General features: G+C 42.6%; 1 protein-coding gene across 5 annotated transcripts in view; it reads right to left on the bottom strand.

Moving 5' to 3' along the window:
* LOC137536555 (poly(ADP-ribose) glycohydrolase-like) overlaps positions 1-14,705 on the bottom strand; it is a 201,845-nt gene that overhangs the window by 114,760 nt on the left and 72,380 nt on the right. For all 5 annotated transcript variants that reach the window (XM_068258792.1, XM_068258794.1, XM_068258795.1 and 2 more), the window contains one exon: positions 11,560-11,652. In XM_068258792.1, the coding sequence (XP_068114893.1) occupies positions 11,560-11,652 (93 nt within the window). The remainder of the gene's footprint in view (positions 1-11,559; positions 11,653-14,705) is intronic.

Raw genomic sequence — 14,705 nt, 5'->3', positions numbered from 1 at the left:
GATTAACGAGTAATACAACCTCAGGGTGAGGCCACTGCTTGAAGAACCTTTCTACCAAACGCCTGGTCATGTGCAGACATCGCATCAATTCAGTAATGACGGATGATTGTAGAAAGGCTTGCCCACTTTGCTGCTTTACATATTTGCTCAGATAAAGCCCGTGCATTATTAGCCCAAGAAGCTGCCATAGCTCTTGTAGAATGAGCTTTAAATGAGGCAGGAGCCTCACTTCCCATAACTCTGTAAGCTTCTATAATAGCCAACTTAATTCAATTAGCTATAGTAGATCTAAGGTGCGTACACACGCACTACTAAATGCAACGACAGGTCCGCCGGACCCTCCCGCTGGAAGGTCTTTAGTAGACAGTATGCACGTGTGTACGCGCTGTCGGCGGACTGATAAGGCTGTTTCTGAACGATCCGCTGAGCAGCCTTATCAGTACGCCGACAGCCCGTACACACACGCATACTGTTGGCTAAAGACCGCCCAGGGGGAGGGTCCGGTGGACCAGTCGTTGCATTTAGTAATGCGTGTGTACGCACCTTTAGAAGCTCTCTGTCCTACAGTTTTCCCTGAAAATAATACAAATAAGGAATCTGTCTTCCTGACATCTGCAGTTCTGCTCAAGTATTCCAGAATACTTCTTCTAACATCTAATCAGTGGGAAATCCTCTCTTTTTCACACTTTGGATTCACACAGAAGGTAGACCAAGTAATATCCTGCGATCTGTGAAACCTAGACATAACTTTCGGACAAAACGTTGGATCTGGCTGTAACACTAACCTATCCTGAAAATAAGGACTTTTCATAGACAAGTCCTGTAGTTCACTGACCTTTCTGGCTGTAGTGATGGCTACTAAAAATACAGTCTTTAATGTAAGAAATTTAAAAGAACTGTCCTTTAGCGGCTCAAAAGGACCTTTGGACAGTCCCTTTAACACCACCGATAAATCCCAAGGAGAAACGTATGGTTTGTAAACTGGCAGTTTCCTAGAAAGAGCCTTCAGAAACCTCACGATCAAAGGAGAGGAAGACAACGGGATACCTGAAAAAGCAGATAAAGCAGCAATCTGCACCTTAAGCGTACTTACAGAAATATTTTTATCCCAACCGTCCTGAAGAGTATCCAGGACTGCTGGGACTGACAAGCTATCAAACTTAGAACCAGATAACCAAAGATGGAAAGTCTTCCAGTATTTCAAATAGAACCTCCTAGTAACTTCTTTACGGCTACCAATCAGTGTAGAGGCCACCTTGTCAGATATTCCCAACTTTTTGAGTAAAGTTAATTCAGGATCCAGACTGACAGATTCAATCTGTCTGGATGTGGATGCCACAGGTTCCCTTGCAACAGTGTGTCTGGCCTGCGAGGAAGTCTCCAAGGGTCTTCTGATACTAACCTCCTGAGAGCTGAAAACCAGCTTCTTTTCTCCCACCAAGGTGCAATCAAAATCATCCAATTTTGACAACCTCTACATTTGCTGATGACTGCTGGAATCAAATTGAGAGGAGGAAATGCATACAGAAGTGGAAAGTTCCACTTTTGAATGAATTCATTCACCCCCAGGCTTTGTTCTCTTGGATTGAGAGAGAAGAAACTCTGAATCTGGGCATTGTCTTCTGTTGCGAACAGATCGATTGACGGTGTTCCTCTTAGTTTTGCGATTTCTGCAAACACCTCCCTGTTTAGAGACCATTCTGATGACAGAATCCTGCTTCTGTTCAGTTTGTCTGCTTCTATATTGAGTGTTCCCTTGAGATGAACAGCTCTCAAGGATAACACATTCTTTTCTGCCCAAGACAAGATCTCCTCTGCTTCCTCCTGCAACAACAGGTATCTCATGCCTCCCTGTTTGTTGATAAACGCTACTGCTGTAACATTGTCTGACTGGATCAGAACATTGGACTGCAACAGTATCGATTGCGCCTGAAATAAAGTCAGCCTTACTGCTCTTAATTCCCTCCAATTGGATGACCTTTGAGACTCTGATTTTGTCCATTTCCCCTGAAAGGCTCTGTGAGCTATATGAGCTCCCCAGCCCCAAGCGCTTGCATCCGTAGTTATTACGTTGTCTACAGGCTCCTTCCAAGGCCTGCTCTTCACAAGGTTGGATTCCTCCAACCACCATTGCAGAGACAACACAATAGTTTGAGGGATTGTGACTTTGAAACTAATGTTTGTGGATGACTGTCCCAATTTTCTAGAAGAAAACTCTGTAACTTCCTGATATGCGCCAGCGTTCAGGGAACTGCCACCATTGTGGATGACATTAATCCCAACACAGACGAAATCATTCTTAGGGAAACTTTGTTTTCCCCCTGTAATGATTTCACTGCCAAACTTATCTTTAGAATCTTTTCTGGATGAAGGAAAATCATCTGTTTTACTGAATCCACTAACATGCCGAGAAAGGGACTTATCTGACTTGGAATCAGAGAGGACTTCTCCAGGTTGATAATCTAACCTAGGGATTGGGGATGTACCGATACCAGATTTAAATGGCTTTTCAGCTGTTCTGCTAAACTTCCTAGAATAAGCAAGTCGTCTAAATACGGAATGATTAAAATCGACTGTTCCCTTAATGGAATGAATGCTTCTCCCAGAATCTTTGTCAATATTCTTGGGGCATTCAACGGCCTAAACGCAGCCGCACTAGCCTCCCAAGACCTTTTCAAATAAGCATCCACCTTTTTATCAAGTGGAACTTTTAGGTCCCCAAGATCCTCAAACGTCAAGTCCCCTTGTTTAGTCACTTGGGAAAATGGGGTATCCAGTTTAGGACATTTATCCCACAAGGCCGAATCTTCTGCAGTAAAAGGAAACAGTCTTAATAGCTTTAGACAACAGCAATCTCTTTTCTGTCTCTTTCCATTCTTTTATAATAGCTTGCTCAATAGCATTATGAACAGAAAAAACAGGACCCTCCTTTTCTTCCATACCTTTGTATAATTGATCATGAATAGACAAACTAGCCCCCACATCCTTACCTAACTCTAAGAAGTCATTAATGGCAGCAAATAATGCCTACGTATCTTCAATATGGAATTTAAACTTTGAGGCAGACTCAGATTCTATTTTTCTAGCGTCTGAATCCTCAGAACTAGCTGCTACCTTAGCCTGACTAACATCAACCTCAGTCACAGATACTCTAGATACAGCAACCTGAGAAGTAGATGGATTAGCATTCAATAACGAGGACTTAAATGATTCTAAAGCATTAATCTCCTCTCTAAAGGATCTCAAAGTATCCTGAACAGAGTGACCCGGCTCCTCCCCCATAACCCTCTCTATGCACAACTGACAGAGTCTTTGCATAGGGCAACATCAGCTTAAAATTGCACAAAGGGCATCCCTTATAACTAGGAGGGGGCCTAGGCCTATCTGCAGCAGCAGCATCAGCAGTTTTAGCAGCAGCCTCAGTTTTGGCCTGCAAACAAAAAAAAGAACAAGGTATGAAACTCTGTCCATAACCATAGCACATTCAGCCCAGAAAGAGAAGCCATTATCTCACCTTCTTGGTGGCCTGGTTGCTTTCAATCCTCTCAGCGTCTGGCATGCTTACCAACGGACAAATCCAGCGCAGGAAAAACTCCCTCCAAGCAACATTGCTACACAGGCCCGCTTGGCCTCCCCTTTAAACATATCTGGCCTGCGAGGAAGTCCCAAGTCAGCCTCTATAAATTACTACATCCGGCATACCCGCCGGAAACTACGCATCCAGACGCGGCCACGCGTCCAACGGCCCCCATGCAGTCCACGCTGCACATGGCCGCTGGCTTACCTCCGTCCTGCCCGCTCCACCGCAAGGCCGCCAAGTGAAACCCACGCCTTCCACACCTGCTCTCCCTGGAAGCTGGAGAGAAAGGTAGGCAAACCTCAGGAAAAGCTCCAGCCCGGGGTGCACGGCCAGACTGCCTCAGTACCGCAGCCTCAACCCCCCAGAGAGATCCACCTGCAGCCCAGCACACAGGCTTCACCCAGAGGGGAAATGCCAACCTGCCTAGATGCAGGAACAAACAGCACTGTGGGTGGACTGACTATGTCATTGTTTTATAGGGGAGGTGCTGAATGTTCCTGTGCCTGATAGGTCGACGTCTCACCTTTGCCCTGAAGGATTGTAGAAAAAAAAGAGCATTTCACCAGAAAAGAAAATTCACTTGGCATGGGACAACTTTTCATTATGTGTCCCCAAGTAGAGTAGCAGGGCTTTATATTCCTCATAACTTTCCTGTTCTAGCTAAAAATGAGCATAACGCATTTATGAGACATCCTCTAGTAGCACTTATTCTAGCACACAATGCTTATTTGTACATTCATAAATCAGGAAGGCCGTGCTGTTCTTTCCAAAATATACTTTTTCCTCATTCTACCCCTCTCACAGGAAATGAATAGTTGGGTATTGGTCAGACATATTTTATGGAAATATGAACTCTAGATATGTTAAGCTGTCAGAGTCTAAAGCAGGGGTCTCAAACTCAATTTACCTGAGGGCGGCTGGAGGCAAAGTCAGGATGAGGCTGGGCCGCATAAGGTATTTCACAAAATAGTCCTTCTCTCCCTTGTGTCTGTTCTAATTCTAATTATCTGCCTTAGCAGCTAATTGTGCACACAGAACGTCTTCCCATATAACTGTTATGATGGCATGTCATTTCCGCAATCAGCAGCTCCCGCCCCCAGTCCCTTGCATTGATTTTTATTTCGATTCAAAATCAAATTTACACTGAAGCGAACTATTTTGCCTAATAGTTCGCTTCAGTTCTCCCATTACAAGTAATCCGCCATGTCCCCGCCGCAAAACGAGGGCTGCAGAGCACCCAAATCGCCCGGGGGGCAATCCGCCGGCATTTCCTTGAAGGGGCAGAGCTTTCAGCTTCAGCTCTGCGCCTCCTGACGTCAATCGCGGCAGATCACCGCCTCTGCCCGCCTCTCTCACTCTTCCTTCACAGAGAGGGGAGGGGAGAGGCGGCAATCCGTGCAGCGATTGATGTCAGGAGGGGCCGAGTTACAGCTGGAAGCTGTGCCCCTCAGCGCAGTCGTGGATGTTTGCCCGGGAGATTTGGGGGCTCTGCAGCCCTCGTTTAGCGGCGGGGATGCGGCGGATTACTTGGGAGCACTGAAGTAAACTATAAGGTAAAATGGGCAAAAATAGTTCTCTTCCGTGTCTCTTTTGCTTTTGCCAGCGGGGGCCACAAAATATTGTATCGAGGGCCGCAAATAGCCCGCGGGCCGCGAGTTTGAGACCCCTGGTCTAAAGGAATTAGTGAGACTAGACTTTTACTTTTAAAACTCACTATTCCATTGTAAGAATTGGAATCCATTCTTAGAGCACATGTTTCTAAAACAAAAGACTTCACTTCCTGCTAACTGACCCTGGGCGGGGATAAAGTTTAAATCTGCATCCTTTCAGCCAATCACACTGAGCCTTCTCAAAGGGAAGTGATGCATGGTGAGGGGGTGGAGTCAAGGGGTATATGGTCTTTGACAATGTGCTGTGAGGGGGCTTTTTCTGGAATGTGCTGGTGAGATTGTTAGCTGGAAACCATGGCTGGGTAAGCTGTATCTGCGCATTGTGGGCTGTATGTTAGGATGTATTGGGATGCTGCACTAATGTTATGTATTAATGTATACATTGTGGGCATTGTTTCCTAAGCTTTATGTGTTCATATGGTTGAATTTCTCTGTACATGTTGTTTTCTGTAGTTCATCAGTATCTGTACCTGTATCGCAAATACCACTTGCAATATAAACTTTATTTATACTGTGGTTAATGTGTATTTCTTTGCCAAACGACCACCTAGAACTTACGAGAAATTGGTATTGTTTTTATTAATATCCCATTGTTGATGCAATATTTTCAGCAATATCGTATTTCTTACGTAAATGGTGAGCCAGGTAGGAGGTGTGTTATGATTTGGCGGGAAAGCATATTAATAACTGTATAATATTGGATGTTGGATTTGTGATTTAGGTTTGATGTTGAGGTTATACTGCAGACAGATTTTGGGAGAAACTGTTTAAGCAGCCATGTTGTGACTTGTGAGGTAGCCAAGTGAGTTTCAGTGTAAACTCTGCCTATTGTTGTGTGCAGAGATCAAAGTGTTTGCATTGAATAGACTGTCCATTTTGTTGTTTAGGGGTAAACAAAATGGAGACCTCTGTGCAATTGTTGCTTTTAAAACAGACTAAAGTAAAGAACCAGGAAGGTATTGTGAATATATTGCAAAGCTCTGTAAATCCATGGAAGCATGCCCAGATGTATGTGCATGATCTGATAAATAATAAGAAGTTGAAGAAAAATGAGGGCAAAGCTATGCTTATTTTTGCAGCGCAATGGATAGCAGAGAAATACAGGGGTGTTGAACAAAAATCAAACCTAGAACATGAAGTTCAGAGGCTCAAGGACACTGTAAAGACTTACAAAGTGCAGTCTCCATTTTAACAATTGCTGCTGAAGAGACCAATGTTGTTGCCATTACCCAGCAACAAATTGTTGAGGAAAATAAAAGATTGCTTCGTCAGAATGCAGGTCTGACTGAGCAGTTGAAGGATGCACAATGCAAGTTGGAAACATTGTCTGTGTCCTCCAGTAGTGAAGCAGGTAATCAGTGTCCAAGTGAAAGTGATGCTGATTATAGTAGTTCTTCTGAATGCAGTGGTTGTTCAGTTATTGAGTTGCCAGAGAGCAAGCAGGAGGCGCATTCTCTGGAAAGGCCCATTCAATGGAACAGGACTTTAGAGAGTCCAAGAGATGATTTGAATAGGAACCCTTTCAAATCGTCAGTGCAGCACAAGAGAAATTTCAATAAGGTGTTTGCTGTGCAGCCTGTAAGGGACAGCGCTGTACATATAGTGAATAAGCCCCAGAGAAGGCATGAGACCTGGCGGTGCTTTCAATGTGGGGAGCAGGGCCACCTAAAACAGTTTTGCCCATCACTTGGGAGAGACAGACAGAATTATTTCAGAGGTAACAAACTCCTTACCAGGAGGAGAGAAACTGAGGTGTACTCTCCTAGGTGGGAGAGCAGGCAGAGGAGCCAGGACAGGGCCTGGGTTCCTTACAAAGTTCTCAGATCACAGAATGAGCAATTACAAGCTGAGGTAAGTTGGCTTCGAGGGAAATTTTCTCAGGAGGTTAGTGAAATAAAGCAGGAGATGCTGGAATGTAGAACAATGATGAACATTCCAGAACACAGTTTTCCTAGGAGGAACTTTGTCAAATGTTAATAATGGTTTTTCAGTTTCTATTTCGTAGGAAACCGAGGAGCAGAAGAAGATCCCAGCTGTGTTTTGCTGTTTGTCTGTCTATGTATGTGTTAATGTATGAAGAGGTAGAGTTAGGAGTAAGCCTCTTAATTTAACTGATCATTTTATCTACAGTCAAAAAAAAGTCAAATGCTAAATTACTTTTGTAGTTGCAGGTGCTGACCGTAGCTATGTAAATTTGAATGGGTTGCCTTTGTTACTTTACTATAGTAGAGGGTTTTGTGAATGGCCTGAAGGCATGGCAGGTGAGATTGAATTTTTGTTTTCTCACCTCTTGTAAGGATCCGTGCACAAAGTTGCTGGCCATTGACATGTTTTTTAAATTTAGCGTTTTACAAAGGCAACAATTTATTTCGGGAAAACCAGATTTAAAATGCCATAAAATTTGTAATGTAAGGTCAATTATGTTAATGAACAAATGGTAAGGCCTTGCTCAATCTGGAGTTTTTGTTTCTGGTTGTGAGCTTTGTTTCAGGTACTTTGCATATACTTGAGAACTGCAAAGCACACAACAACAGTTTTTGCTTTCAATCCCTTTACTGGATTGGGGGTTTTATAGATAGTCAAGTGGGGGATGTTTGCTCTAGTACAGATGTTATACTACAGAAAGCACAAATTAAACTGTCCCTATTGTTAATGTAAATGCCCAAATAATTAAGTGTACAGATACAATATGCAGACCACATCTAAGAAAGCCCCATGTGCTTTCATTATGAGTGTCTTCACCCATGAAAGTTTTTATAAATGCAGTCAAAGGTCCACAAGATTGTAAAACTGTGTAATGGGATTGAACTGTGTATGTCTACATCTAACAGAGATCCTTTTCCAGATAGTTGTAATAGCATTGCAATTAGAGTGTTACAGTCCAGATATCAAAGTCTGTTATGTTTTTTATAATGTTTTCTATGAGTTGCAAGTTTACAGAGTCACAATTGGAGATGATGCTGATGTACAGAGACATGGGTGACCCTAGTGATTGAAATCAGTTTGCAGTACTATTGTACTTAGTGGGTAATATAGTTCACGCATATGCTTTTGAAGCTATGAAATCATAATGAGGTTCCATTGCTGTGCTTTGTCTGCTAACCTGTGTTTCAGAATCACGGAGTGGAGAGCTCTTTGGCTAATTTTCCAGTGCATGTGGCATATAAGGTGCTGTGTGCCTCACAAACTGAGTGGGGGAGCATCATGAGTCCATCCTGGCTTGGTAAGTGGCATGCTTGAGTGCTGCCAGAGTATGATGTGGTACTGTCAGTGCGGGCTGAGTAAGTGGAGAGGCAGGTGTAACTTGCCATGGATGTCTAAGTCCAAATCTCAGCAACCGCGCAAAACCACTGTGAACCACTATGAGCTGGGAGAGGGACTCGGCAGCAGAAGCCACACAGAGCTGGAGTGTGACCACCCAGAGTAGTGAGTGATCAGAGAGCTGAGACTGTGAGCTGGGCAGATAATGGCAGATGTTTGCATTCTAGGCATGGCCTGATCTTGGAGTAGTAGTGGACAGAGCATGTGCTAGTCTCCAAATTGGTAATTTTGGAAAATTTGTATGGGTCCCACGCAGTGTCTTGATATATCATTGTCATTTTCAATCAAGTCCTATCAAAGCTGCTTTAAGTACATAATAGGGTAGGACTTGTGATTCTGTGAACTGTGTTGTTTTGTGTTCTGTTATTTTGCGCAAATGTAGGTTAACCAAGAATCCAGTGTGCTGGAACCTTGAGCCGGATGTGCTATGTGCAGACGTCTTGATAACTTCTGGGACTGTGCAAGAGACTGAATGCATCACCACTGGAGTCGTTATGAACTTTTAAATCTGCAATTTGGAAAATATTTACATAAAAGGAAAACTTTATGGACTGTTTTTGTGGGAAACTTACATTGATGGACTCTTATATGGACACTGGAATCCAATTTAATCCCATTCATGGATCTATGGACTGTTACATTTTGGTGAAGGTTCTCTCATAAATTTCAATCACCTTCAAGTGGGGGATTGTAAGATATGGACTGTGTGTTTCACTGCTTGCTTTTGTGGAGCAGGCACTGCACCATTCTTAGAGCACATGTTTTTGAGACAAAAGACTCACTTCCTGTTTAACTGACCTGGGCGGGGATAAAGTTCAAATCTGCTGAAAAGCTTTCTTTCAGCCAATCACACTGAGCCTTCTCACAGGGAAGTGATGTGTGGTGAGGGGGTGGAGTCAAGAAGTATATAGAGTCTTTGACCATGTGGTTAGGGGGTCTTTTGCTGGAATCTGCGGGGGTGAGAAGTGGCTTTTTGGATCTGTGGTAAGGCTGTAATGGGTCTGCGTAATGTGGGCTGTAAGGAAGAGATTTAGCGGGAAGCTGCATTAATGTTATGTATTAAGGTATACATTGTGGGTATTGTTTCCTAAGCTTTATGTTTTTATATGGTCCAATTTCTCTGTACTTGTCGCTTACTGTAATGCATCAATATCTGTACCTGTATCACAAATACCACTTGCAATATAAACTTTATTTATACTCTTGTTGATGTGTATTTCTTTGCCAAACGACCACCTAGAACTTACGAGAAATCGGTATTGTCTTTATTAATATCCCATTTTCGAGGCAGTATTTTCAGCAATATCGTATTTTTTACACCATTACCCCTGCATATAGATGGACCTTAAAAGTAAATTGCCCAGTTTTCATAACTACCAAATACAATGTTACATTTACTCCTCCTCGCATCTTTAACCACCCAGTATCCCAAAGATCTGGCAAGCCTGTGCTGCTTTTTCCTAATAATTTTGTATAGACTCTTTCTGCAGCCAAAGAGTGTCTGCAAACACATTTAATTAGTGTTATTGCTTTGTTTTTTACTTCAAACCCCCTAAAACACCTTAATACTTTTAAGTTTTGAACTCGCTATCATTTCAGTCTAAAATTTTGTGTACAAACTTCTCTCACAGGTATACAAACATCTCCTCCTCTTGACAACAGGTATACAAACTCCTCTCACAGGTAAATGAGTATGCAAACTCATGAGCAAATGGATGTACAATCTTCTCCTCTCATGGGCAAAGGGTGTACAAACTTCTCTCACAGCCAGACGGGTATACAAACCTCTTCTCTGACAGGCACACGGGATACAAACTTCTCTTCTCCCAGGCAAGGGTACAATCTTCTCCTCTCACAGGCAAACAGCTACATCTCCTCTTGAATTGCATTACAAAACACATTCATCTTTTTACAAACCTTGAAAGGGACCCTTACAACTCAACGTTTCAAACATACTGTAATCCTAAAAACTCCCTACGGCGCAGGTCAAACACAAGGCTCGCAGGCCGAATGTGGCCTTCATTGCCATTTTATGTGGCCCTACAGAGCTTCCAATGTGCATAATTGTAAGCAGTAAATAGACAGCACATTTCCCATCTAGAGGAAAACACCAGCAGTGACAGCATTTCTGGTTGAAACATTATCAGTTTGAAGTGGGGTGCAGCAACAACCCGTGGGACCCCTTAGCAAAATTACTATGGGGCCCCCTCTTGGGATCCAAACCCCCTCATGTGGCTAGTAAAACACCAACTCCCCCCACCCCCCACACACACACTTAACAAGAAGACTATAGGAAGTTAAGTCTATCATCAGGGGGCGTAATTAGACTTGATAGGGCCCCCCTGCAAAAATGATAGCATGGGAGCCCCCTTGGTATCCAAACCCCATGAGGGTCATGTGATTGGGAGCCAGCGAATGGCAGCAGGGAATGTTCTGCTGTGAAGCAGCATCTGAAAGCAAAAAAAAAATTACAACTACTCGCTGTTCTGCATGGTGGGAGGAGGTGGCAGGGACTCTGGGCCCCCTGTGATGGCAGAGGTCACGGGTTGACTGCTACACCCATGGCTAGAATCTTGCCTTGGAGCACATTTCACCTTGATCCTTTTCTGCAGAAGTAGCACTCAGGCAGCTAAATATTAAACTGGTCCACAGAGCAGGGGGAGGAGCTGCTGTCCCACTTGTTTGCTATAGTTACTCCACTTAGCTTTTGTAGTAGCAGTGAAACTTATGATAGTAGATTAATCATTAAATCCATATTTTTTTCACTGTATGTCCGCTTTCAATAAATGAACTTGCAAGCGTGTTATGGAAGCAATTTTTCTGATCAGAATTTTCTATACTGCAAAGCGCAAAAAGAAAAGTGTTTACTGATATGTCTGTTTTTGCAATAATCCCATGTAAAGAGAAAACAGTAACCTAATACTAGAGAGTTCAGTTCTAATTTTGATGATCACCAAGTTGACATGGCTATGGGTTTTTGTTATTTACCTGTGTGCAAAGTTTGGGCAGTCTCAGGGCCAAGGAAACCATGTCAGGAAGAATGGAATTGAACAGATGCATGTACTCAGCTTCTTCCATCACCTGTATCATCAGAAGAAAAATGGATGTTGTAAGTGTTTACAGCACACAAAACTATCGTTAACTGCAATGTATTATAGGGACACATTTAAACATGTTACTACTATTTTATAACTGAATGCTATATAACACTGTGAAATACAGAGATGTAGTTTACACATTAGAAGAAGAGGAGAATATTTAGGAAATGTTTTATGACTATAGGATGATGTTAATTTACCATGATGTTACTTCAGCTGCTGAGTAGGAGTGGGAGTGGTAGTAAAGTGAACCTCTAGTGTAAAAAATCAATAGTATATATCTACAATGAATTAATTGTTAACTCAATGTCGCAGATGGTTTTTGTTTTTTCTTTATAAAGTACACCTGTGTTGCTCCACCTCCTTAAGAAAAGGTCCTTGGCCTTTTCTCCTTGCCGAAGTGGGCAGAGGATTATGGGAGATCATAACATTTTCACTCCCCTTCTGCTAGAAGCGGAGTCTGCATACAGCCTGTAGTGAGCATACTCTGGATTTGCCTGGCCCACAGTCATGAAGGGGAGGGCACAATGGAAACCGAGAATCTACTACAGTTATTTGCTCAGTCTGTAAAGGTAGGTATACACGTCTGATATTTCTGAATGACTTGTCGTTCAAATGACCGGTTTGAACGACAGTTTGGCATGTGTATGGACGATCATTAGACTGAAAGCAGCAGTTTTGACTGATCCGCTTGGCGGATCCATGCACTGTCGTACAACAGACAGTTAGGTCCATACATGTGTACAAACGACTTTTTGAAAGTCTATCACTTATAGACTTTCAAACAACAAGTCGTTTAATCAGTCATTTGATCTAGTCCATTGTTCTATTAAGTCCATTGACCTGTCAAGCGATATGTAAATTAGCTGTAATTAGCATTTCAAACGTTTTGTCATCTGTGTGTACAAGGAGTCTGAACGCCTTTTTGTTTGAATGACAAGTCATTCAAACGTCCGGTTTGAATGGCAGTCGGCATAAAATCAGACGCGTGTATGCACCTTAAAGTGGATATCTAGATGAAAAACTAACTATGACAAGTAACTTGTCTATATATCTTATCTAAAGTTTAGATAGTTTACACATTAAGTCAAGCTGCAAACAGCTTCAACAATTTATGATCATTTATTCCTGTGATACGAGAGCGGCCATTTTCTGTTTGTCACATTACACACATGTAAGCTGATAGCATCTGCATCATACTCAACGCAGGATGAAAGTGGACGTTTTACATGTTTAAGGCCCCATTCACATTGGGAATTTCAAAACGCTAGAAAATAATCACTAGCACTTTGCAAAGCGATTTTCCTGCGAGTTTTCATTGTATTGGAAAGTGATTTTGGAGTGATTGCGTTTTATGATTCTTTAACATTGAAATGCAATGGCTCCAAAAATGCTGAACGCACCAAGTTTGAGATTTCAGCATATCACTTATCACAGGTGATCGCTACAGTGTGAAAACTACCACTGATTTCCATTGCCATAAAGCTTTTTCAAGTGCTGGTGATTTACAGACAAGCTGAAATCACTAGTTCCAGTGTGAATGACCGAGCACGTGGATTTTAGCGCAGTAGATTTGGGCGCAGCCGGTGCCACTATAGACCGTAATAGGAAATACGGATATAGCGGCACAGTGAGTAACTTCGGCACAGTCAGAGGACGGAGCTGAAGTTACTTTTAAAACACTAATTCGGCCGGGAGAAATAGCTGGAAGCCGAATTACATAATTCCCCACCATCCACGTAGACCTGCAGGGGAAATAGTAATTAATGCTGCCGGGACTTGTGCAGGAGCAGGGTAAGCCGTATATAGGCTGTATCCTGTGCCAAAATCTCCTGGCGGTGAATTCTCTCATACGCTGAATTCAGCCTTAGGGTAACACACAATGTGCTCCAGCTAAACTTTGCAAAGCTTTCATGTGTTAAGAACTTCAGATAGGAAACACAGCTGGTTTCTTATCCAAGCCTGTCACTGTGCTGCTTATAAGCATAACCTTTACATTTTTTCCTTGAAAATAAAAAAAATACAAGGAAACCAAAGAAATGCATTTTTAAAGGATCCATGACAACATAAATATATTAAATCACAGACCACTGCTAGCTGTCAGGATAAGTAATATCTTGTATAACTGGGGTCTGACACCAAGCCTCTGCAAATGACATATGAATAGGAGGGCTGTCATGCTTTATTGCCAGAGTATTGTATTCATCAAAATATAGACTGTCACCCTGGTCATGGAAGGAAGTGACAACACAGAAGAGCTCTAGTCCACAATCTAACACTGACAACATACTAAAATGAAATCCAGAGAAAACATGAGTGGTTTCCCATTTTAAAAGCGATTTATAGAACAAACAAATATAATTCTACCTAATGAGAATAGTACACCATTTTTACTATTTTGATGAAATAAAACAGACATGATCATCTCAAGTTTCATAATTGAAAGAGGGTTGACACCCTGTATGTTGTGCTAGAGATTTTCTTTAAGGGCTCTTTCACACGGTGTAAGTTGCATTGCGATTAAATCATTAAATCACAAGAGACGAAAAAACGTATTGAGCAGTAGCGTTGTGGTGCAACCATACAGTGAGGCATACAGTACAATGAAAGTATGCCTCACTCCCACTAAACGCACAGCATGCTGTGTCAAAGCCCCATAGTTAGTGATGGGCTCACGAGTAGTTCCCTGCTCGAATTTGTGATTCAAATGAGGCTTAATTGCCTCAGCTGTGTGCATGGGAGATGGGGGGAGGGGGGGGGGTAATTGCCCAGAATTTCGTGGTCTTCTATGCGGTCCAAAAGTCTTGCATGCGGCCTATGGAATGAGTTGCAATACTCAATACTTCAAGCCGGAAGTGCGGTAGCGAGTCTTGCAACGCGGGCCATAGGATGTGTGCAAGACGTTTGGGACGCATAGAAGACAACGGACTTATGGGTAAGTAACCCCCTCTCTCCCAGCCACACAGTTGAGGCAATTAAGCCTCATTTGAATCCCGAATTAGAGTAGGTAACTACTCGTGAGCAGATCACTACATA

The sequence above is a fragment of the Hyperolius riggenbachi genome, chromosome 10 (assembly GCF_040937935.1).
Source record: "Hyperolius riggenbachi isolate aHypRig1 chromosome 10, aHypRig1.pri, whole genome shotgun sequence".
NCBI lineage: Eukaryota > Metazoa > Chordata > Amphibia > Anura > Hyperoliidae > Hyperolius > Hyperolius riggenbachi.
The sequence above is the reverse complement of the archived record's forward strand: the minus strand, read 5'-3'. Positions and strand labels throughout refer to the sequence as shown.